At 41.7% G+C, this 26,635-nt stretch overlaps 2 protein-coding genes across 2 annotated transcripts in view; both read right to left on the reverse strand.

The window, feature by feature from the left end:
• LOC118938521 overlaps nucleotides 1-13,572 on the reverse strand; it is a 75,501-nt gene extending 61,929 nt beyond the window's left edge. Inside the window, exons 1-4 of the mRNA XM_036942567.1 lie at nucleotides 13,252-13,572; nucleotides 12,545-12,892; nucleotides 12,163-12,231; nucleotides 10,763-11,952 (exon numbers count right to left, since the gene is read on the reverse strand). The gene's annotated coding sequence lies outside the window, so the exon portion shown is untranslated. The remainder of the gene's footprint in view (nucleotides 1-10,762; nucleotides 11,953-12,162; nucleotides 12,232-12,544; nucleotides 12,893-13,251) is intronic.
• Nucleotides 1-26,635, reverse strand: part of LOC110494997 — a 46,708-nt gene that overhangs the window by 15,451 nt on the left and 4,622 nt on the right. Inside the window, exons 4-7 of the mRNA XM_036942568.1 lie at nucleotides 24,614-24,946; nucleotides 19,836-20,057; nucleotides 19,266-19,607; nucleotides 18,938-19,165 (exon numbers count right to left, since the gene is read on the reverse strand). Of these exons, the coding sequence (XP_036798463.1) occupies nucleotides 18,938-19,165; nucleotides 19,266-19,607; nucleotides 19,836-20,057; nucleotides 24,614-24,946 (1,125 nt within the window). The remainder of the gene's footprint in view (nucleotides 1-18,937; nucleotides 19,166-19,265; nucleotides 19,608-19,835; nucleotides 20,058-24,613; nucleotides 24,947-26,635) is intronic.

The following is a 26,635-nucleotide window of genomic DNA, read 5'->3' on the forward strand; positions in this document are numbered from 1 at the left end:
AATGTTACCTGTTACAGACAGAGTGACTCCAGGACTAACAGGATATAGAATGTTACCTGTTAAAGACAGAGTGACTCCAGGACTGCCAGTATATAGAATGTTACCTGTAACAGACAGAGTGACTCCAGGACTGCCAGTATATAGAATGTTACCTGTTAAAGACAGAGTGACTCCAGGACTGCCAGTATATAGAATGTTACCTGTTAAAGACAGAGTGACTCCAGGACTGCCAGTATATAGAATGTTACCTGTAACAGACAGAGTGACTCCAGGACTGCCAGTATATAGAATGTTACCTGTAACAGACAGAGTGACTCCAGGACTAACAGGATATAGAATGTTACCTGTTAAAGACAGAGTGACTCCAGGACTGCCAGTATATAGAATGTTACCTGTGACAGACAGAGTGACTCCAGGACTGCCAGTATATAGCATGTTACCTGTTACAGACAGAGTGACTCCAGGACTGCCAGTATATAGAATGTTACCTGTAACAGACAGAGTGACTCCAGGACTAACAGGATATAGAATGTTACCTGTTAAAGACAGAGTGACTCCAGGACTGCCAGTATATAGAATGTTACCTGTTACAGACAGACTGACTCCAGGACTGCCAGTATATAGAATGTTACCTGTTACAGACAGAGTGACTCCAGGACTAACAGGATATAGAATGTTACCTGTTAAAGACAGAGTGACTCCAGGACTGCCAGTATATAGAATGTTACCTGTTACAGACAGACTGACTCCAGGACTGCCAGTATATAGAATGTTACCTGTTACAGACAGAGTGACTCCAGGACTAACAGGATATAGAATGTTACCTGTTAAAGACAGAGTGACTCCAGGACTGCCAGTATATAGAATGTTACCTGTAACAGACAGAGTGACTCCAGGACTGCCAGTATATAGAATGTTACCTGTTAAAGACAGAGTGACTCCAGGACTGCCAGTATATAGAATGTTACCTGTTAAAGACAGAGTGACTCCAGGACTGCCAGTATATAGAATGTTACCTGTAACAGACAGAGTGACTCCAGGACTGCCAGTATATAGAATGTTACCTGTAACAGACAGAGTGACTCCAGGACTAACAGGATATAGAATGTTACCTGTTAAAGACAGAGTGACTCCAGGACTGCCAGTATATAGAATGTTACCTGTTACAGACAGAGTGACTCCAGGACTGCCAGTATATAGAATGTTACCTGTGATAGACAGAGTGACTCCAGGACTGCCAGTATATAGAATGTTACCTGTAACAGACAGAGTGACTCCAGGACTGCCAGTATATAGAATGTTACCTGTGACAGACAGAGTGACTCCAGGACTGCCAGTATATAGAATGTTACCTGTGACAGACAGAGTGACTCCAGGACTAACAGGATATAGAATGTTACATGTTACAGACAGAGTGACTCCAGGACTGCCAGTATATAGAATGTTACCTGTTACAGACAGAGTGACTCCAGGACTGCCAGTATATAGAATGTTACCTGTTACAGACAGAGTGACTCCAGGACTGCCAGTATATAGAATGTTACCTGTAACAGACAGAGTGACTCCAGGACTGCCAGGATATAGAATGTTACCTGTTACAGACAGAGTGACTCCAGGACTGCCAGTATATAGAATGTTACCTGTAACAGACAGAGTGACTCCAGGACTGCCAGTATATAGAATGTTACCTGTAACAGACAGAGTGACTCCAGGACTGCCAGTATATAGAATGTTACCTGTAACAGACAGAGTGACTCCAGGACTGCCAGTATATAGAATGTTACCTGTAACAGACAGAGTGACTCCAGGACTGCCAGTATATAGAATGTTACCTGTTACAGACAGAGTGACTCCAGGACTGCCAGTATATAGAATGTTACCTGTAACAGACAGACTGACTCCAGGACTGCCAGTATATAGAATGTTACCTGTTACAGACAGAGTGACTCCAGGACTGCCAGTATATAGAATGTTACCTGTTACAGACAGAGTGACTCCAGGACTGCCAGTATATAGAATGTTACCTGTAACAGACAGAGTGACTCCAGGACTGCCAGTATATAGAATGTTACCTGTAACAGACAGAGTGACTCCAGGACTGCCAGTATATAGAATGTTACCTGTTACAGACAGAGTGACTCCAGGACTGCCAGTATATCTCCCTCTGGTCTGGTCTGTTATAAATCTGAACATGTACGTAGCTGAGTCACTCTCTCTCAGGTCTGTGATTGTCAGGGTGTGGCCATTCTTCTTATCTCTATGGTACATCACACGACCTTTGTAGTCTGGGTCATCACTCAGACTCACAGGATTCCCCTCAGCATTATTTGTTAGGAACCAGAAGGTTGTTGTGACTGTACCACTGGGATATGTGTAAGTGCAGGACATCTCCACTGTTGACCCTTTCAAGGTACAGATACTCTGAGTGGTGTATGTAACACTCCAGCCATATTGACCCAGTACCACTGAAACACAGTTAGACATCACAAGGATGTTACATTAAGTTCAAGGTCTTTTGACTCACACTAAAACTTTGTTCCATAGTTGAGACATTGATACTCTTTGGTTGAGTGTGAATGGAAACCACAGATAAGCTTCACTCAGTGAGATGAGAAAGACAACTGTTTAAAATGGAGTGGAGATGCCAAATGTGTCGACAGTAGAACATGAACATGGTTATGCTTTTAGAAATGTCTGTAGATTGATAAACAGAGCAACAAAAAGATAAGAATGAGACCATACCTGCTACAGACCAGAGAAAGACCACCAACACACTTCCTGCTGTTCTCAAGGCCATTGTTGCATCTCCCACCCTGCAGTCTTAGAAACATAAACAACAACTCACTCTATAGCTGGTGAATAACTCCAGCTGATGCATTGAAGTATAAACTGTAAATGGGGTACAGGGCCTCATTACTGAAAATGAACCAGGCTCGTATTGTGTTGTGATGTATTGTGCTATATGGTTGTCTATGTGAATACTGTCTGTCTGTAATGTGTGTGATGTGTTGCATGTCTGTCTACATCTGTCTATTTAAGATGACATGATGTATGATGCAAAACAATGTCCTAATGGATACAGTAAAGTAATCATCATCATCAACAACAATCTCTTATTGAACAGATCTGACTAAAGCTTGGCAGTAAACACATATTTTAAGGGGGTAGCTCAGCTTCAATATTGCAGATAGATTGTGGCTTCAATCAATGTAATTGTCTGAATCTTTTCCAGTTCCCTATTTATATTTTTTGTAAATATATACAATATATATCAAATATAAATATATATATATACATTATATTTAATATATATTAATATATATATATATATATATATATATATATATATATATATATATATATACAGTATACATATATACAGTATACATCATATAAGTCCCTTATATGTCATATAAGTCCCTTTTTCAGGACCCTGTCTTCCAAAAATATTTTGTAAAAATGCAAATAACTTCACAGATCTTCATTGTAAAGGGTTTCAACACTGTTTCCTATGGTTGTTCAATGAACCATAAACAATTCATGAACATGCACCTGTGGAACGGTCGGTAAGACACTAACAGCGAGAGGCCTTTCTACTGACTCTGAAAAACACCAAAAGAAAGATGCCCAGGGTCCCTGCTCATCCTCGTGAACGTGCCTTAGGCATGCTGCAAGGAGGCATGAGGACTGCAGATGTGGCCAGGGCAATAAATTGCATTGTCCGTACTGTGAGACGCCTAAGACAGCGCTACAGGAAGACAGGATGGACAGCTGATCATCCTCGCTGTGGCAGACCACGTGTAACAACACCTGAACAGAATCGGTACAAACAAACATCACACCTGCAGGACAGGTAAAGGATGGCAACAACAACTGCCCGAGTTACACCAGGAATGCACAATCCCTCCATCAGTGCTCAGACTGTCCGCAATAGGCTGAGAGAGGCTGGACTGAGGGCTTGTAGGCCTGTTGTAAGGCAGGTCCTCACCAGACATCACCAGCAACAGCGTCGCCTATGGGCACAAAGGGTGAGGGCTAGGGCGATTCCCCCCAGAAATGTCTGGGAACTTGCAGGTGCCTTGGTGAAAGAGAGAAGTAACATCTCACAGCAAGATCTGGCCAATCTGGTGCAGTCCATGTGGAGGAGATGCACTGCAGTACTTAATGCAGCTGGTGGCCACACCAGATACTGACTGTTACTTTTGATTTTGACCCCCTCTTTGTTCAGGGACACATTATTCCCTTTATGTTAGTCACATGTCTGTGGAACTTGGTCAGTTCATGTCTCAGTTGTTGAATCTTGTTATCTTCATAGAAATATTGACACATGTTAAGTTTGCTGAAAATAAACGCAGTTGACAGTGAGAGGCCGTTTCAGTTTTTATGTGTATTTTTTGTAAATATATTTTCCACTCAATGATCATGCTGCTGCTCCCCCTATGGTCATTCCACCCCACCCCCTCTACAGCCTCCACCCCAAGGATCATGCTGCTGCTCCCCCTATGGTCATTCCACCCCACCCCCTCTACAGCCTCCACCCCAAGGATCATGCTGCTGCTCCCCCTATGGTCATTCCACCCCACCCCCTCTACAGTCTTTACTCTGCCTCCACCCCAAGGATCATGCTGCTGCTCCCCCTATGGTCATTCCACCCCACCCCCTCTACAACCTCCACCCCAAGGATCATGCTGCTGCTCCCCCTATGGTCATTCCACCCCACCCCCTCTACAGCCTCCACCCCAATGGTCATTATTCATCACTGCCAGAGTTATTATCTATATAGTGCTAGTTCTATTTCTGTTGTTTTCATTTCCATTTTTCATCATTTTATTTCACTAGTCCTGCATGTTGAAGTCTAAGACGTTCACTGTACCCTGCAATTACACCTGCAACCCTGTGCATGTGACTATTAAACAATCTGAATCTTTATTATTTTCCCCTTACCCTACCCCCCCTCCTCTAATTGGAGTAAACTAATGACAAACACAGACAAAATGTTGTGTTACTGTCCTGGACCAAAACAGTTATTCCCATTCAGAATATGTTTTACCTAACCACTAACCGTAATCTTAATCCTAACCTTAACCTCTAAACCTAACTCTTCATCCTAATCTCAACCAAAAATAGCCTTGTTACTTGTGGGGACCTGTGAAATGCACCCACTTGTCCAACTTTATTTTACAGTCCTTGTCAGGACTTCTGGTCCACACAAGGATAGTAAAACCACACACACACACGGCTATACTTTGACTGTGGTTTAGGACTGCATTATTCTATGTGTGGTGAGGTCTCTTGTGAATAGGAAGCATTTCAGTGTAAATTGAAAATGGACGAAAGTCAGCAGTTATATTTCTTATGTTGAGGAGTGGACCTACATTTTAAAACAGGCAAAATGTGACTAAAACCCATCACTCCTCATCAGCTGCATCATAGTGCTACTGAAGGTTCCAGTGTTCTAGACAAGACCTCCTCCTACTGGCATCTCAACATTACTGCACCATCCTCTCTTCAAACAATGTCCTTATACATTTGGGCAGTAATATAATGCCACGGTGATATTCTGTTACACTGAATGTGTCCCAAATGGCACCCTATGTGCCCTGGTTAAAAGTAGTACACTATTTAGGGAATAGGTTGCCATTTGGGAAACACCCACTGTTGGCCATTGTGTTTAGTACTGGTACCTAATAATAATGTCCTCAATAATGTTGGGTCAATAACAACATAATAAACTAATGAAACACAACACTGGCTAGTACTTGACCAAGTCACATTTAAGCACACAAACACTGATGTCTATAGTAGTATTAGCCACTATCATATTCTGTTACACTGTTGACCCTTATGTACAGCAGAGGAGGCTGGTGATAGAAGGAGATGGTGCAGCAGTGGACTATGTTGTGTTTTTTATGCTAGTCTTAACTTTTTTAGTTCTTAATGTCTCTGCCATCATTTCCTGTGGCCGAAACAGCTTCTAAACATCAGAACAGTGATCACTAAACTTGATTTGGATTAACATTTCTACTTCAACGAGTCTGCAACTTTGGAAAACAAATGGTGCTATTTGGAACCTTAGAGGGTTATTTGGCTCTCCACATAGGAGAACACTTTGAAGAACCCTTTATCTTTCCAGGTAGAACATTTTTGGATTCCATGTAGAACCCTTTCCACAGAGGGTTCTACATGGAACACAAAAAGGTTCTACCTGGAACCAAAAATAATTATATCTAGAACCAAAAAGGGTGCTCCTTCTTTTTCAACCTCACCTGTGCTCCTCCTTTTTGAACCTCACCTGTGCTCCTCCTTTTTGAACCTCACCTGTGCAACTAGGGGCAACAAAACTGTAGTTCACCTATACTCTACACATGCATAAAAAGCCCTCCCTTTGGCAAATAAGAACATATCTTTATCCTCCTGCTTCCTGCCTACAAGCAAATACTCAAACAGGATGTGCCAGTGATGTGCTCAATACAGAAGTGGTCCGATCAGGTGGATGCTAAGCTACAGGACTGTTTCAGTAGCACAGACTGGAATATGTTCCGGGATTCATCCAATAACATGGAGGAATTGATCACGTCATTCACCACTTCATTAATAAGTGCATCGCCGACATTGTCACCACAGTGACCTACAGACGTACCAACCAGAAGCCATAGATTACAGGCAACATCTGCACACATCTGCAAGGCTAGAGCTTCCGCTTTCAAGGAACGGGACACTAATCCAGATGGTTAAAGAAATTCAGCTATGACCTCCGATGAGCAATCAAACCGGAAACGCGCCAATACAGGACTAAGGCTGAATCCTACTTTGCTTACAAAGGGAAATCCAGCCGCGAGCTGCCCAGTGACACAAGTCCACCAGACGAGCTACAGTAAGTTACTTCTATGCTCGCTTCGTCTATTATCTATCCTGATGCCTAGTCACTTTACCTCTACCTATGGGGCAGCAGGTAGCCTAGCGGTTAAGAGCGTTGGGCCAGTAAAGGTTGCTGTTTTGACTTCCTGAACTGGCAAAAGTAGTCCATTCTGCAGTTCTGCCCTTGATCAAGGCAGTTAACTGTTACGGTGCGTGAATGAGGACCCAAAAGCGAATTAACTTAAACAGAGCATCTTTAATTACCAAACACAGGACAAGACAAGGTTACAGCAAACATGACGACAGTCTGGTTCAGGCATGAAACACAACAAACAAGAATCCGACAAGGACAGGAGCAGAAACAGAGAGAGATATAGGGACCTAATCAGAGGGAAAAAGGGAACAGGTGGGAAAAGGGGTGACGAGGTGGTTAGGAGGAGACAAGGCACAGCTGGGGGAAAGAGGGGGAGAAAAGGTAACCTAACAACGACCAGCAGAGGGAGACAGGGTGAAGGGAAAGGACAGAGACAAGACACAACATGACAGTACATGACAGTTAACCATAAAGACAAAACAAAAACTGTTTTTTTTACACATTTTCAAAAATGTATAACATATTGTTTTTGCATTAAATATTATGGAGTATTGTGTGTAGATTGATGAGGGAGAAAAAACAATTGAATCCATTTTAGAATAAGGCTGTAACGTAACAAAATATGGAAAAAGTCAAGGGGTCTGAATACTTTCCGAATACACTGTATTTTTATCTTTAACTCTGCATTGTTGGAAAGGACACATTTCAATCCACCATCACTGTGTCTCATGTTAATACTACTCCTAAACACAACCCACCATCACTGTGTCTCATGTTAATACTACTCCTAAACACAACCCACCATCACTGTGTCTCATGTTAATACTACTCCTAAACACACCCACCATCACTGTGTCTCATGTTAATACTACTCCTAAACACAACCCACCATCACTGTCTCATGTTAATACTACTCCTAAACACAACCCACCATCACTGTGTCTCATGTTAATACTACTCCTAAACACAACCCACCATCACTGTGTCTCATGTTAATACTACTCCTAAATACAACCCACCATCACTGTGTCTCATGTTAATACTACTCCTAAACACAACCCACCATCACTGTGTCATGTTAATACTACTCCTAAACACAACCCACCATCACTGTGTCTCATGTTAATACTACTCCTAAACACAACCCACCATCACTGGGTCTCATGTTAATACTACTCCTAAACACAACCCACCATCACTGTGTCTCATGTTAATACTACTCCTAAACACAACCCACCATCACTGTCTCATGTTAATACTACTCCTAAATACAACCCACCATCACTGTGTCTCATGTTAATACTACTCCTAAACACAACCCACCATCACTGTGTCTAATGTTAGTACTACTCCTAAACACAACCCACCATCACTGTCTCATGTTAATACTACTCCTAAACACAACCCACCATCACTGTGTCTCATGTTAATACTACTCCTAAACACAACCCTCCATCACTGTGTCTCATGTTAATACTACTCCTAAACACAACCCACCGTCACTGTGTCTCATGTTAATACTACTCCTAAACACAACCCACCATCACTGTCTCATGTTAATACTACTCCTAAACACAACCCACCATCACTGTGTCTCATGTTAATACTACTCCTAAACACAACCCACCATCACTGTGTCTCATGTTAATACTACTCCTAAACACAACCCACCATCACTGTGTCTAATGTTAGCACTACTCCTAAACACAACCCACCATCACTGTGTCATGTTAATACTACTCCTAAACACAACCCACCATCACTGTGTCTCATGTTAATACTACTCCTAAACACAACCCACCATCACTGTGTCTCATGTTAATACTACTCCTAAACACAACCCACCATCACTGTGTCTCTTGTTAATACTACTCCTAAACACAACCCACCATCACTGTGTCATGTTAATACTACTCCTAAACACAACCCACCATCACTGTGTCTCATGTTAATACTACTCCTAAACACAACCCACCATCACTGTGTCTCATGTTAATACTACTCCTAAACACAACCCACCATCACTGTGTCTCATGTTAATACTACTCCTAAACACAACCCTCCATCACTGTGTCTTATGTTAATACTACTCCTAAACACAACCCACCATCACTGTGTCTCATGTTAATACTACTCCTAAACACAACCCACTATCACTGTGTCTCATGTTAATACTACTCCTAAACACAACCCACCATCACTGTGTCTAATGTTAGCACTACTCCTAAACACAACCCACCATCACTGTGTCATGTTAATACTACTCCTAAACACAACCCACCATCACTGTGTCTCATGTTAATACTACTCCTAAACACAACCCACCATCACTGTGTCTCATGTTAATACTACTCCTAAACACAACCCACCATCACTGTGTCTCTTGTTAATACTACTCCTAAACACAACCCACCATCACTGTGTCATGTTAATACTACTCCTAAACACAACCCACCATCACTGTGTCTCATGTTAATACTACTCCTAAACACAACCCACCATCACTGTGTCTCATGTTAATACTACTCCTAAACACAACCCACCATCACTGTGTCTCATGTTAATACTACTCCTAAACACAACCCTCCATCACTGTGTCTTATGTTAATACTACTCCTAAACACAACCCACCATCACTGTGTCTCATGTTAATACTACTCCTAAACACAACCCACTATCACTGTGTCTCATGTTAATACTACTCCTAAACACAACCCACCATCACTGTGTCTCATGTTAATACTACTCCTAAACACACCCACCATCACTGTGTCTCAGGTTTATACGACTCCTAAACACAACCCACCATCACTGTGTCTCATGTTGATACTACTCCTAAACACAACCCACCATCACTGTGTCTCATGTTGATACTACTCCTAAACACAACCCACCATCACTGTCTCATGTTAATACTACTCCTAAACACAACCCACCATCACTGTGTCTCATGTTAATACTACTCCTAAACACAACCCACCATCACTGTGACTCATGTTAATACTACTCCTAAACACAACCCACCATCACTGTGTCTCATGTTAATACTACTCCTAAACACAACCCACCATCACTGTCTCATGTTGATACTACTCCTAAACACAACCCACCATCACTGTGTCTCATGTTGATACTACTCCTAAACACAACCCACCATCACTGTCTCATGTTAATACTACTCCTAAACACAACCCACCATCACTGTGTCTCATGTTAATACTACTCCTAAACACAACCCACCATCACTGTGACTCATGTTAATACTACTCCTAAACACAACCCACCATCACTGTGTCTCATGTTAATACTACTCCTAAACACAACCCACCATCACTGTGTCTCATGTTAATACTACTCCTAAACACAACCCACCATCACTGTGTCTCATGTTAATACTACTCCTAAACACAACCCACCATCACTGTGTCTCATGTTGATACTACTCCTAAACACAACCCACCATCACTGTGTCTCATGTTAATATTACTCCTAAAGCTCTTACGAAGCATACACCTAATCTCTGTTACTCTCAATCTTACTTTAGGCTATTTTCAAACAAGTCTCCACAACAATCTATTGCTGTCAGAGTCCTTAAAATACCATGCTAAAGTATTATATCTGTAACCCCATGTACAATACTGTATCAGATTAATATACGCAGAAATACATCTACAGAGTATACTGTAAATAACAGAAAAACAAAACATACATTACAATAGCATCGCCATGCTCATAACAGGATACAGAAGTTCATGGAAACAAACAAATGATAAAATAAACATATTTTAAGATATAGTCAAGCATACTTACAGAGTGAAGGGGAGATGTGTTGTAAGTTAGCTTACTGGAAGTCTATATAAATAGACAATGAGTGTGTGGTTGGAGGTTTGAAGTCTGTGGCTGACACAACTTTGAAGCAGTCAGGGACAATAGAGTTGAGTAGAGGGCGTACTTGCTTCAAAGCCTGTTTTAGCATGACTAAGCCATTGAATACACCATTTCAGTTGGTATGAAGACTGTTATTAAACTTATGGAAGTTGAAGATATTAACTACTTTAATATGGAAATAGCCCTCAATGGTGCTGCTCATTCTGTCACAGAAGACATCATGACAAAGATGTCAAGATGTACCTTCTATCCAACTCTATGTCAGGGACCAAGAAGCTTATGCAGAGAGGGCTTCCTTCCGCAGTCACTCAGATAGTGTTCGAGAACATCAAAACTGATGTATCATGGGTAAATTGTGACTGACTGGTCTATTAATAATATTGAGTAGTTATTCATCATGCAAGGTGATTTGTAGATCTCGACTTGCCTATAAAGTTGGCTGCAATGTCGAACACTCCCACATTTACAAAAATCCCATTCAAGTCACGGGACTGATGTTAAGATTTCACATATTAACATTCTCACATCATGTTCAAATCATCTGGAAGTGACTTTGAGCTTCACAACGCATTTTTTTTAAACTTTTGATTGATTTTTAAATGATGTGCGAGAAATGCCTCTTATTAGTCACATGACGAATGGGATTTGTGCCACGAATGCTAAAACGTTAGCTAGTGGAAACAGTGTCAGGGGAAACTAAAACAAAGCAGGGACTGGTGTCACACCATGTTCATAGACTGCTAAAAGGGAAGGGAAACCAATGTGTCATTTTGTAGCTTGGGTGAAACTTCAAGATATGATAACAATATATTAGTAAGAGAATAGAGGTGTAAGGTCTGGCTTTGGTTTGGTGCCATAGCTCTTTAGTCCATGTTCTATGGTGGTTCTCTTCAGTCCATGTTCTGTGATGGTTCTCTCAGTCCAGGTTCTGTGGTGGTTCTCTTCAGTCTAGGTTCAGTGGTGGTTCTCTTCCCTCCAGGTTCTGTGGTGGTTCTCTTCCCTCCAGGTTCTGTGGTGGTTCTCTTCCCTCCAGGTTCTGTGGTGGTTTTCTCCCCTGGATGGTCTGATATACGGTGTGCTGAGCGTCTCTCTGAGGAGATGTGAACGTGTCACTGTGGGGGATTTTCACACTCAGAGAGACAGCGACACAGGTATGAGCACTTTACACACTGCTCTATAGTATTCTCTCTCACTTCTACTTTCTGTGTTCATCTCTCTCCTCTGTGTCTGTCTTTCTCTCACTCACCCACTTACCCACTCACACAAACAAACACAAATACTATATACAAAATAAACACATGTATGAATATGTTATAACATACCTACTGGCAGAGTGTCTGGTCCTCATTTTCAGTGGTGTGTGTGTCCCAGTTAGGGTCAGGATGGACACTCTCTGGAGAGAGAGCTGTGTCAAGGTACAGGGAAAATAGTAGAAAGAGACTATTGTGACACAGTAAAAAATAAAAGCAGTAACTTATCAACAGGTAGTGTGTTGATATCATGACCATCTGTAGAGCATCTATCCAGACTATCCAAATAAAGTGGCTAAAAAACTATATCACTGTAAATCCCTTTATCACTGAGTTTTCCCTCTAATACACAGATGGAAGAAATCCTATTCTATACAGATGTAAACACAAACCAAGACTAATGCCCAGAACTAAATGGAATTCAGCAGTTTAGATTTATTGAATGTAACTGTACCTGTGACAGACTGAATGACTCCAGGATCACCACTATATTTCCTTACGGTCTGATCTGTTATAAAGCTGAACTTGTACATAGCTGAGTCACACTCTCTCAGATCTCTGATTGTCAGGGTGTGGCCATTCTTCTTGTTGCTACAGTACATCACATGACCTGTGTAGTCTGGGTCATCACTCAGAGTCACAGGATTCCCCTCAGCATCATTTTTAGTGAACCAGAAGGTTGTTGTGATTGTATAGCCACTGGGATATGTATAAGAGCAGGTCAGCTCTACTGTTGACCCCTTCAAGGTACAGATACTCTGAGTGGTGTATGTCACACTCCTGCCAACCTGACCCAGTAACACTGAAACACAATCACACATTATAGTGATTATACATTACAGACCCATTTCCTCACACTAACAGCATTTGTCCACACTGTTTTGCCGTACTCTACTAGCTGAGTGTGAATGGAAACCACAGAAAGGACCTAAGTGTTACTCAGTGAGGTGTAAAAGACAACTATTCCAGAAAAGATGAAGCCCCTAACAGACGATGTCACTGAACACACAGAATAACATTAAGATAACATTACTAAAACATTATGAATGAGACCAAACCTGTCACAGACCAGAGAAAGACCCCCAACACACTTCCTGCTGTTCTCAAGGACATTGTTGCATCTCCCACCCTGCAGTCTTAGAAACATAAACAACAACTCACTCTATAGCTGGTGAATAACTCCACCTGATACATTAAAAACAGTCCAGGGTCCATATTCACAAAGTGTCTGTCACGATCGTTGTATTGAGGAGACCAAAATGCTGCGTGGTGTGAATGCATACTTTAATGAACGGACAAAAAAAACACGTAGTACACTAAACAAACTAACAAGACGACCTCTAAACAAACTGAGTGCTAACATGCACCATCACATAGACATAGATGATAACCCACGAAATACCCAAAGAAGATGGCTGCCTAAATATGGTTCCCAATCAGAGACAACGATAAACAGCTGCCTCTAATTGAGAACCAATCTAGGCAACCATAGACATACAAAACACCTTGATAGTAAACAACCCCATAAACCTACAAAACCCCTAGACAGTACAAAAACACATACATCACCCATGTCACACCCTGACCTAACCAAAACAACAAAGAAAACAAAGAATACTAAGGTCAGGGCGAGACAGTGTCAAAAATGTAAGTAAAAGTAAAATGATAGAGTGAGTCAACTTATCGTCGTAGCCGTGCATAGAAACAAGAAGGGTGATTTTAGTGACTGACACATTGTGAAAGTAGCCTAGTCAGGGATTTAAGACAATCACATGCATCAACAGCATGTCAGAAAGGGATGTACTGGATGTACGGCTAAAGACTGCATAGCTATTTACATTTTTACATTTTTATCTTCATTTTTTAAAGGGGCTAAATGCAGCCCATTTTCAATGTAGTCTTTTCTTTAAATAAAGATCCACAACAAAGTGTTGACTGTTCTATATGGTTTCTTAATGTGTTTCCTCACAAGATGTGACCCATCACTCCTCATCATCTCCATCAAAGTGCTACTGAAGGTTCCAGTGTTCTAGACTAGAGCTCCTCCTACTGGCATCTCAACATTACTGCAGCCTCCAGTCTCTCTTCATATGCCCCAATCATGTCCTCATCCACTTGGATCAATAACAAAATATCAAACTGGTAATAAGGTGCCTGAGAGGTCCCGATTCCCAACCCTTTCCCAAGTGTGCAAGTTCACTCTTCCCGTCATGGATTTAAAAGTATGAGACTGGTGTGAACATTGGAGTTTCCATATTTGTTAGCTGAATCCATATCAGTGGAACAGGCAAAGCTGAAATCTTTGCCCTATACACATTCTATGTCTTTGACAGGGGTCAGGGAAACGGACGAGGGATTCACATTTTCTCAACATTGATTTTCATCAATGTTGTGATTGACACTCAACTAGTGAATTCAGACAATCCGATCAGAGAGCGAAACATGCAAATCTACGATGCTCACAAGGTCTACTTCGGGGAAGAAGTGGGCGGAGTCATGTCTACTTCGGGGAAGAAGTGGGCAGAGTCATGTCTACTTCGGGGAAGACGTGGGCAGAGTCATGTCTACTTCGGGGAAGAAGTGGGCGGAGTCAGGGGCAGATTCAAACAAAAGATGGCAGCATAAAGATACAAATGAAAATACACAAAATAAATTGTCAAATAACATTTAAAATGTAAAGAAATGTAGACAGAATAAACCAACCATGTAAAGATACTGTGTTATTAAGAGATGACGTTGGACTGGCATATGAATTCAGTGAACTAGCTCTCTCAGCTGGCTTGTTAGCTACATGAAGGAGACGTTGTTCAGTGATACCGAAAGCTAGCTAGCCAGCTAGAAGTTAACTCTGTTACCTCTGACATTCAAGTGAAGTGACTTCCATAAACTGGCATTTGTGTGCATCACACAGCTGCTGTGGACAAAGTGGATTCTGAACTATACGGTGCGTTGCCGCTGAATTACAGCAGCATTTTTATGATTTGTTTACACTTCACACATTAGTAATGTTGTGATAAAAGTAATAAGAATTATTGCATCAAGCAGAACTACTTCCTGTATTTTGAGGCAAAATTGTGCTATAACTGTAATAAAAACCTTAAAAACCAAATTTACTTGCTGTAAAAAAAAAAAAATTAAGCTGGTAGCATGATACCCAAGAAAGACTCGCGGCCAATGGTGCTTAAACAAAGTACTGAGTAAAGGGTCTGTATACTTACGGAATGTGATACTTCCATTTTGCATTTTTAATCCATTTGCAAACCTTCCTAAAAACCAGTTTTTGCTTTGTCATTATGGGGTATTGTGTGTAGATTGATGAGGGGAAAAAAACTCTTTATTCAATTTTAGAATAAGGCTGTAACATAACAAAATGTGGAAGAAGTCAAGGGGTCTGAATACTTTCCGAATGCACTGTATATTATTAGATACTATTATAAACCAGGTAGTTTAAGTCCTGGATGCTGATTGGCTGAATAAGCATTTCATTTCACATACAGTATTTCAGACAATAGAACACTGGTATGACACCAAAATATTTGTTTACTTTCTATTTATGTTGGTAACCAGTTTATAATAGCAATACGGCCCTCGGGCTTGTAGTATATGGTCAATATACCACGGCTAAGGGCTGTATCAAGGCACTCTGCGTTGTGCAGAACAACAGTCTTTAGTCGTGGTACAGTATATAGGCCAATATACCACACCGCCTCTGACCTTATTGCTTAATTATACCACTTAGTTATAATATACGGGTCCAGATATACAAGGTCTTCTTGGTTCTAGGTTTGTTGTTTTTAGTTCTTGGTTCTGGGTTTGTTGTTTTCAGTTCTTCTTGGTTCTGGGTTTGTTGTTTTTAGTTCTTGGTTCTGGGTTTGTTGTTTTCAGTTCTTCTTGGTTCTGGGTTTGTTGTTTTCAGTTCTTCTTGGTTCTGGGTTTGTCAGGTCTTCTTGGTTCTGGGTTTGTTGTTTTTAGTTCTTGGTTCTGGGTTTGTTGTTTTCAGTTCTTCTTGGTTCTGGGTTTGTTGTTTTTAGTTCTTGGTTCTGGGTTTGTTGTTTTCAGTTCTTCTTGGTTCTGGGTTTGTTGTGTTCAGGTATTCTTGGTTCTGGGTTTGTTGTTTTCAGTTCTTGGTTCTGGGTTTGTCAGGTCTTCTTGGTTCTGGGTTTGTTGTTTTCAGTTCTTGGTTCTGGGTTTGTTGTGTTCAGGTCTTCTTGGTTCTGGGTTTGTTGTGTTCGGGTCTTCTTGGTTCAGGGTTTATTGACTGTACTGTAGAGAACAGAGGAGTCCTCAGCTGCTTGTGCTGCTGCGGGTCTGAAGAGAGAAACAAAAATGAAACAAAGACATCGTCCCAAATGCTGGCACCCTATAGGGCTCTGTCTAAAGTAGTGCACTAAATAGGGAATAGGGTGCCATTTGGAGCAGAATAACAGTTCCTCAAAACCATCATCACGTCAATCCCTCATTATAGGCATGTCATAGTAATTGTCCTGAGATGTCCATTGTTGGGTTCATAGTTTGGCTTCATAGTTTTCACTAAGGGTCAACTGTTTTGCTTATTGATGACATCTCCTACAATAAACTGCAGCATATGAATGACCTTAATGCAGAATATGCTCACCAGGTGGCAGGTTGAAGTGGTTGAAGGTTGAAGTGCACAGCAGCGTATTGGACATCCTCATCCTCTTTCTGGGGCTGAGGCACTTGGACGGTGGAGTACAGAGGCACTTCCTGGTTTTTGGAGCGAGAGAAGTGGACGCTGGCGTAGTGAACATCATCCTGGTCGTCTGTGGCTGCTGTCTGTGCTGCAGTAGAGGTCATGGCCATGCCTGAGATGTTGTCATACACTGGACTAGAGTCTCCCTGATGGAGAGAGAGGACAGACAACATGAGGAGTGGAAATGTTCCACAAAGAATACACAGTCATCACAGTCTCCTTCTGATTCCAACAGACTCACCTGTCCAACGTCTGCTGTGTCTCTTGTGTTGGTGGGTTTGGAGGCCTTCTTCCTGTTTTGCACATTAATTAATAAATACATTACGTCATAAATGAAGTTAACAATAAATCAGAGGGCTACATTTAAATAATGAACAACATGATAATATGCATTTTCACTCACCTGAACCACATGAGTCCAGAGAGACATGAAGCCAGTATGACACCCAGAACAACCACTATGATTCCTACAGCTGCAGTTAGAACTGAGGTTTGTTTCCCTATAATAAAATATGGATGATATGAGTACATGGCATTATATAATAAACTAAAAATAAACTATAATACAGGACAGTAATGCAATACTTGTTAAGGGATCTTATAACCCAATGTATAGTTCTAAATTAAGCCAAAACATCATGATTAAAATTAGCTTGTAACTTGTAGTTTTGTATTGAAGATGAAACTTTACCTGCTACAATGATCATCAGAGTTGTAGAGTTCATAGATCCTATAATATTCTCAGCCTCACAGTAATATTCTCCTCTGTCCTCAGAGATGATGTTAGTGATGCTGTAACTCTGTCCTGATGATTTTGGTGAGGTTACGTTCTTCTTGTACCAGGTGTATTTGTCCACAGGTGGGTTGGATTCACTGATGCAGGTCAGAGTCACTGAACTGCCCTCCACTATGTCACCAGAGGGACTGACTGACACTGAGGTGTTCTTTGGAGCATCTAGTAAAGGAGAATATGTCAGAGGGTCAGGATTGTAGTATACTACCTCAAATGACATCATGTCAAAAATAAATCATATCTAAAGTCAGAGAACTATCTAAAACTATCACTTACTAAAACTATCACTCACTTATCTAAAACTATCACTTACACAAAACATGAACAATAATAAAAAACTTTAGGACTTTAGTGTCTACTAAACTATTCTTCAAGTGTCTGAGGTACTGAACATTCTAACTATAGACATGCAAACATCTATGACATTGTCTGTAATTTCTATGTAATGATGAATATGTATAGATAAATCAGTAATACTCTTCTCACTGATATAACGTTTTTGATACTTTCTAAGTAGAATAGTAGTTTAATTCATACTTACACACTGCAGGAGAGTGGAGGTCCTCATGGTGTTCTACAGCACAGGAGTAACTGTCCGCAGAATGACCCAACACTACTAGGGTATTACTAGAGTATTGTTGGGAAGTGGGCTCATCTAGACGTTGTCCGTTCTTGTACCAGATGTAGGTGGGGTTGTCAGTCAGAGTACAGGTGGTGATACAGGTCAGTGTCTTCTGTCCCTCTGCAGCAGGAGTCACCTTCACCTGCAGACCTGAAACAATATGTATAAAACCACATACACCTCTGTGTTAACAGGATGGTTAATATATTTTCTCCTGTAATTCATTATGATTTACAGTTGTAGTATTACCTGTGACAGACAGAGTTGTTCCTGGGAAACTATGACCCCATTCAAAGTTGTCTGTTTTAAAAGTGAAGCGATACTCAGCTGAGTCCTCCTCTCTCAGATCTGTGATTCTCAGGTAGGAGGGACTTCTGTATGTTCCAGTGTACTCCACACGACCTGCATACCCTGGGTCTGTGGTTAGGTCTTCAGGGGTCGACTTATCACTTCTAAACCAGAATGATGATGTGGTGGAATAATAACCAACATAAGAACAGGATATGTCCACTGTTGACTCCTTCAAGACACAGATTCTCCTCTTGGTGTAAGTCACTCTGTTGCATCTCTGACCCTGAACACCTGAAACACAGTGACATAACAAGAGGTCAACTAGATTATATTCTCAGTTCTTTCTAGAAATGCTAAAAGTTCTCAAGTTTTCAAAGTGAAACCAACACACAGAGAGGTTAAACAGTATTGTTAATAAAGAAACACTCACACACTGCAGGAGAGAGGAGATCCTCATGAACTTTTACAGCACAGGAGTAACTATCGTCATAGTTACTGGAGACTGGGTCTTTGTACTGGGGGGAGTTGCTCTCATCTAGATTTTGTCCGTTCTTGTACCAGATATAGATGGGGTTGGGGTTACTCAGAGTACAGGTGGTGATACAGGACAGTGTCTTCGACTCTGATCTCCATTTAGGAGTCACCTCCACCTGAGAACCTGAATTAAAGGAGAGCAATAAAGAGTATATGGTTCAGAATTGGTTTGAGTTAATTATTAACATCATGACTCTTCAGAACGTTATAATGTGCTATGTTACCTGTGACAGTCAGAGTTGTTCCAGGGAAGCTGTACCCCCATCTTGCCTCATCAGTTGTAAATCTGAACTTGTACTCAGTTGAGTCACTTTCTCTCAGGTCTGTGATTCTCAGGGTGGAGCCCTTGTCTGTTTGTTGATGGTATTCCACACGATCTGCATACTCTGGGTTCAGGCTCAGGTCTTTAGTGACACCAGACTCCCATTTGTTGAACCAGGACACTTCTATGACGTTATGCCAACTGGGATGTGTGTAAAAGCAGGATATGTCCACTGTTGACCCTTTCAAAGCACAGATACTCTGATGGGTGTAAGTCACATTCATACAGCTCTCACCCACAACACCTGAAACAAAATGCAACTGATCAATTCCTGAAACCATAATGAGACTCAATGTTATAGATGTATTGGACAGGTTCATTTAGAATAATAAACAATATATATATTGACATACATCTATAAAACTGTTTATCATTCCAATATATCTAGTTAAGAATATGTACAGAGAAAGTAAAACCATTCTTATTTGTTCCAAATGATACCACATAAAATACTAGTTTATTTCAGACTCACACACTGCAGGAGAGTGGAGATTCTCATGGCCTTTTACAGCACAGGAGTAACTGTCTCCATAGTCATCGGAGACTGGGTCTTTGTACTGGGGGGAGGTGCTCTCATCTAGATGTTGTCCGTTCTTGTACCAGATGTAGGTGGGGTTGTCAGTCAGAGTACAGGTGGTGATACAGGTCAGTTTCTTCTGTCCCTCTGCAGCAGGAGTCACCTTCACCTGCAGACCTGAAACAATATGTATAAAACCACATACACCTGTGTTAACAGGTTAATATATTTATTTATTTTTATTTCACCTTTATTCAACCAGGTAGGCAAGTTGAGAACAAGTTCTCATTTACAATTGCGACCTGGCCAAGATAAAGCAAAGCAGTTCGACACATACAACGACACAGAGTTACACATGGAGTAAAACAAGTCTACATAATACAGTATAAACAAGTCTATATACGATGTGAGCAAATGAGGTGAGATAAGGGAGGTAAAGATTTTAAAAAAGCCATGGTGGCAAAGTAAATACAATATAGCAAGTAAAACACTGGAATGGTAGATTTGCAATGGAAGAATGTGCAAAGTAGAAGTAAAAATAATGGGGTGCAAAGGAGCAAAATAAATTAATTAATTAAATACAGTAGGGAAAGAGGTAGTTGTTTGGGCTAAATTATAGGTGGGCTATGTACAGGTGCAGTAATCTGTGAGCTGCTTTGACAGTTGGTGCTTATAGCTAGTGAGGGAGATAAGTGTTTCCAGTTTCAGAGATTTTTGTAGTTCGTTCCAGTCATTGGCAGCAGAGAACTGGAAGGAGAGGCGGCCAAAGAAAGAATTGGTTTTGGGGGTGACTAGAGAGATATACCTGCTGGAGCGTGTGCTACAGGTGGGAGATGCTATGGTGACCAGTGAGCTGAGATAAGGGGGGACTTTACCTAGCAGGGTCTTGTAGATGACATGGAGCCAGTGGGTTTGGCAACGAGTATGAAGCGAGGGCCAGCCAACGAGAGCGTACAGGTCACAATGGTGGGTAGTATATGGGGCTTTGGTGACAAAACGGATTGCACTGTGATAGACTGCATCCAATTTGTTGAGTAGGGTATTGGAGGCTATTTTGTAAATGACATCGCCAAAGTCGAGGATTGGTAGGATGGTCAGTTTTACAAGGGTATGTTTGGCAGCATGAGTGAAGGATGCCTTGTTGCGAAATAGGAAGCTAAATCTAGATTTAACTTTGGATTGGAGATGTTTGATATGGGTCTGGAAGGAGAGTTTACAGTCTAACCAGACACCTAAGTATTTGTTGTTGTCCACGTATTCTAAGTCAGAGCCGTCCAGAGTAGTGATGTTGGACAGGGGGGCAGGTGCAGGTAGCGATCGGTTGAAGAGCATGCATTTAGTTTAACTTGTATTTAAGAGCAATTGGAGGCGAGTTGTATGGCATTGAAGCTTGCCTGGAGGGTTGTTAACACAGTGTCCAAAGAAGGGCCAGAAGTATACAGAATGGTGTCGTCTGCGTAGAGGTGGATCAGAGACTCACCAGCAGCAAGAGTGACCTCATTGATGTATATAGAGAAGAGAGTCGGTCCAAGAATTGAACCCTGTGGCACCCCCATAGAGACTGCCAGAGGTCCGGACAGCAGATCCTCCGATTTGACACACTGAACTCTATCAGAGAAGTAGTTGGTGAACCAGGCGAGGCAATCATTTGAGAAACCAAGGCTGTCGAGTCTGCCGATGAGGATGTGGTGATTGACAGAGTCGAAAGCCTTGGCCAGATCAATGAATACGGCTGCACAGTAATGTTTCTTATCGATGCCGGTTAAGATATCATTTAGGACCTTGAGCGTGGCTGAGGTGCACCCATGACCAGCTCTGAAACCAGATTGCATAGCAGAGAAGGTATGGTGAGATTCGAAATGGTCGGTAATCTGTTTGTTGACTTGGCTTTCGAAGACCTTAGAAAGGCATGGTAGGATAGATATAGGTCTGTAGCAGTTTGGGTCAAGAGTGTCCCCCCCTTTGAAGAGGGGATGACCGCAGCTGCTTTCCAATCTTTGGGAATCTCAGACGACACGAAAGAGAGGTTGAACAGGCTAGTAATAGGGGTGGCAACAATTTTGGCAGATACTTTTAGAAAGAAAGGGTCCAGATTGTCTAGCCCTGCTGATTTGTAGGGGTCCAGATTTTGCAGCTCTTTCAGAACATCAGCTGAATGGATTTGGGAGAAGGAGAAATGGGGAAGGCTTGGGCGAGTTGCTGTGGGGGGTGCAGTGCTGTTGACCGGGGTAGGAGTAGCCAGGTGGAAAGCATGGCCAGCCGTAGAAAAATGCTTATTGAAATTCTCAATTATGGTGGATTTATCAGTGGTGACAGTGTTTCCTATCTTCAGTGCAGTGGGCAGCTGGGAGGAGGTGTTCTTATTCTCCATGGACTTTACAGTGTCCCAGAACTTTTTTGAGTTAGTGTTGCAGGAAGCAAATTTCTGCTTGAAAAAGCTAGCCTTAGCTTTTCTAACTGCCTGTGTATAATGCTTTCTAGCTTCCCTGAACAGCTGCATATCACGGGGGCTGTTCGATGCTAATGCAGAACGCCATAGGATGTTTTTGTGTTGGTTAAGGGCAGTCAGGTCTGGGGAGAACCAAGGGCTATATCTGTTCCTGGTTCTAAATTTCTTGAATGGGGCATGTTTATTTAAGATGGTTAGGAAGGCATTTAAAAAAAATATCCAGGCATCCTCTACTGACGGGATGAGATCAATATCCTTCCAGGATACCCCGGCCAGGTCGATTAGAAAGGCCTGCTCGCTGAAGTGTTTCAGGGAGCATATGACAGTGATGAGTGGAGGTCGTTTGACCGCTGACCCATTACGGATGCAGGCAATGAGGCAGTGATCGCTGAGATCTTGGTTGAAGACAGCAGAGGTGTATTTAGAGGGCAAGTTGGTTAGGATGATATCTATGAGGGTGCCCGTGTTTAAGGCTTTGGGGAGGTACCTGGTAGGTTCATTGATAATTTGTGTGAGATTGAGAGCATCAAGTTTAGATTGTAGGATGGCTGGGGTGTTAAGCATGTTCCAGTTTAGGTCGCCTAGCTGTACGAGCTCTGAAGATAGATGGGGGGCAATCAGTTCACATATGGTGTCCAGAGCACAGCTGGGGGCAGAGGGTGGTCTATAGCAGGCGGCAACGGTGAGAGACTTGTTTTTAGAGAGGTGGATTTTTAAAAGTAGAAGTTCAAATTGTTTGGGTACAGACCTGGATAGTAGGACAGAACTCTGCAGGCTATCTTTGCAGTAGATTGCAATACCGCCCCCTCTGGCAGTTCTATCTTGTCTGAAAATGTTGTAGTTTGGGATTAAAATTTCAGAATTTTTGGTGATCTTCCTAAGCCAGGATTCAGACACAGCTAGAACATCCGGGTTGGCAGAGTGTGCTAAAGCAGTGAATAGAACAAACTTAGGGAGGAGGCTTCTAATGTTAACATGCATGAAACCAAGGCTATTACGGTTACAGAAGTCGTCAAAAGAGAGCTTCTGGGGAATAGGAGTGGAGCTAGGCACTGCAGGGCCTGGATTCACCTCTACATCGCCAGAGGAACAGAGGAGGAGTAAAATAAGGGTACGGCTAAAAGCAATAAGTATTGGTCGTCTAGAACGTCTGGAACAGAGTAAAAGGAGGTTTCTGGGGGCGATAAAATAGCATCAATGTATAATGTACAGACAAACATATGGTAGGATGTGAATACAGTGGAGGTAAACCTAGGTATTGAGTGATGAAGAGAGAGATATTGTCTCTAGAAACATCATTGAAACCAGGAGATGTCATTGCATGTGTGGGTGGTGGAACTAATAGGTTGGATAAGGTATAGTGAGCAGGACTAGAGGCTCTACAGTGAAATAAGCCAATAAACACTAACCAGAACAGCAATGGAAAAGGCATAGTTACATTAAGGAGAGCCATGCTTAGTCGAGTGATCAAAAGGGTCCAGTGAGTAGAGAGGTTGGTTGGGGGTCACGGCGATTTAGACAGCTGGCCAGGCCATCGGTAGCAAGCTAGCATAGGATGGAGGTCTGTTATTAGCCACCTCTTGCGTTCCGTCAGTAGATTAGTGGGGTTCCGTCTGGTAGAGGGGATTAATCCAAATCACACAACAACAAAACTAACTCCTTCGGGTAGATAACGTCGGCAGTCCAGTTGTGAAGGCCCGGTGGGGCTCCGTATCGGCAGTAAAGCGGGTCCGGATAGGTGATTGTAGTCCAGAGTTAGCGGTTGAAATCCAGGGACATGGAGAGAAAAATTGGTCCGGTATGTTCCGTTCCGAGCCGTGCTGCGCCGTACAAAACTGGCGATATTTTTTCGAGCTAAAGGATAGCTGATGACCACAAACCGTGGTTAGCTGAATACTAACGATTAGCCAGTAAAGAAGCTAACTAGCTTCTGGATTAGCTCCTGGCTAGCTTCTGGCTAATTTCTGGCTAGCTTCGGGCTAATTTCTGGCTAGCTTCTTGGAGGATTACAGATTTGAGGTAAATAATATTTTTTTTATAAATATAAATTGGTGGGGCGGGTTGCAGGAGAGTGTTTTGAAGATGAGTTTATGGAAAATTTTAAAATATATGTATAAAAAGGTATGTGAAAAAAGTTGTAAATATATATATATATACGGGACATGACAAGACGAGGACAAAAGACGTCTGAACTGCTATGCCATCTTGGAAAAAGAACATATGTTCATATATTTATCCTGTAATTCAATATGATTTACAGTTGTATCATACAGTGTAGTATTACCTGTGACAGACAGAGTTGTTCCTGGGAAACTATGACCCCATTCAAAGTTGTCTGTTTTAAATGGGAAGCGATACTCAGCTGAGTCGTCCTCTCTCAGATCTGTGATTCTCAGGGTGAAGGGACCTCTGTATGTTCCAGTGTACTCCACACGACCTGCATACCCTGGGTCTGTGGTTAGGTCTTCAGGGGTCGACTTATCACTTCTAAACCAGAATGATGATGTGGTGGAATAATAACCAACATAAGTACAGGATATGTCCACTGTTGACCCCTTCAAGACACAGATTCTCCTCTTGGTGTAAGTCACTCTGTTGCATCTCTGACCCTGAACACCTGAAACACAGTGACATAACAAGAGGTCAACTAGATTGTATTCTCAGTTCTATCTAGAAATGCTAACAGTTCTCATATTATAAAATGAAACCAACATTGATATACATTGTATACAGTTTTACAGTGATGTATTAGGGATCTATTTAGTTTTTATTTTGGGAAGGATTGTGTGTTTTTTTACATTCATCCCAGTATTTCCACATCCGGCTTCTTCACTTGCGGGATCATCTGAGAACAGCCACCCAGACAGCTGATGAAACTGAGGAGTAATTCTGTCTGTGATAAAGCCCTTTTGTTGGGAAAACCTCAGTCTGATTGGCTGTGCCTGGCTCCCCAGTGGGTGGTCCTATGCCCTCCCAAGCCCACCCATGGTTGTGACCCTGCCCAGTCATGTGAAATCCATAGATTAGGACCTAATGAATATACAGTATTTCATCTGACTGATTACCTTATATGAACTGTAACTCAGTAAAATGGTTGTGACCCTGCCCAGTCATGTGAAATCCATAGATTAGGACCTAATGAATATACAGTATTTCATCTGACTGATTACCTTATATGAACTGTAACTCAGTAAAATGGTTGAAATTGTTGCACGTTGCGTTTATATTTTTGTTCAGTATAATTGTAAATGTATTTATGTAAAACATAGGGACCACAATGAATTTAAGTCACCAACTTTATTGTGCAATCCTTTATAACAACAATCCTGTTTACTTAAAATAATATTGTTTATATATGTATTTCTTTAACTGACAAATAAAATCAATCAGTCAATCAATCCAAACTGAGCAGCAGCCATTTGATGAACGGAAAGAGACATTAGTTACAAAACACCAAAAAGTTGAATGACATTCAGAGATTGTCAAGCCTTCAATACTGGGTAAGACTACAAGGTAGGGAGGGATGTATTCTCTGTTTGTCCAGATTTACATTGTCTATGTATTGTGGTGTTGAAAACACAAACCATGACATTGAAGTGTCTGAAGTCAGTATGCTTTGTTTATTGGTTGTGTGCTGCATTGGCACAGAAACCTGTTGGTGGAAAATGTGTTGCATATATTTTGTATATGATGGCAGTGTAATAGAACAGGCAGGGTGAGCTTGTCTGTGGTGGTCGGGAACCCTCAACCTTCTGGCCCGTAGCCCTGCGTGGCATCGATCAGGCCACAAAAGCAAGCTGAAGTGGCAAAGTCGGTATTCACGTTTATAAATGCAGGGTCACTACAGTTATTCTTATTTGTGGTCGTAAACATTACTTTGAGTTAATTCTATGAGGGGGAGGGTGTTCAATTTATTTTACAGTAAAAGGGGAGGGTCATGTGAAAATATTTTAAACTTTGAAGACCAGTCCTGTCCCGTCCCACAGTAAATTTCAATCTGTCCCTTATTAATAAATAAACACTCACAAACTGCAGGAGAGTGGAGATCCTCATGGCCTTTTACAGCACAGGAGTAACTGTCTACATAGTCATTGGAGACTGAGTATTTGTACTGGGGGGAGGTGCTCTCATCTAGATGTTGGCCATTCTTGTACCAGATGTAGGTGGGGTTGTCAGTCAGAGTACAGGTGGTGCTACAGGTCAGTCTCTTCTGTCCCTCTGCAGCAAGAGTCACCTTCACATGCAGACCTGAAACAATATGTATAAAACCACATACACCTCTGTGTTAACAGGATGGTTAATTTAT

This window comes from Oncorhynchus mykiss, chromosome 13 (genome assembly GCF_013265735.2).
Source record: "Oncorhynchus mykiss isolate Arlee chromosome 13, USDA_OmykA_1.1, whole genome shotgun sequence".
Classification (NCBI taxonomy): domain Eukaryota; kingdom Metazoa; phylum Chordata; class Actinopteri; order Salmoniformes; family Salmonidae; genus Oncorhynchus; species Oncorhynchus mykiss.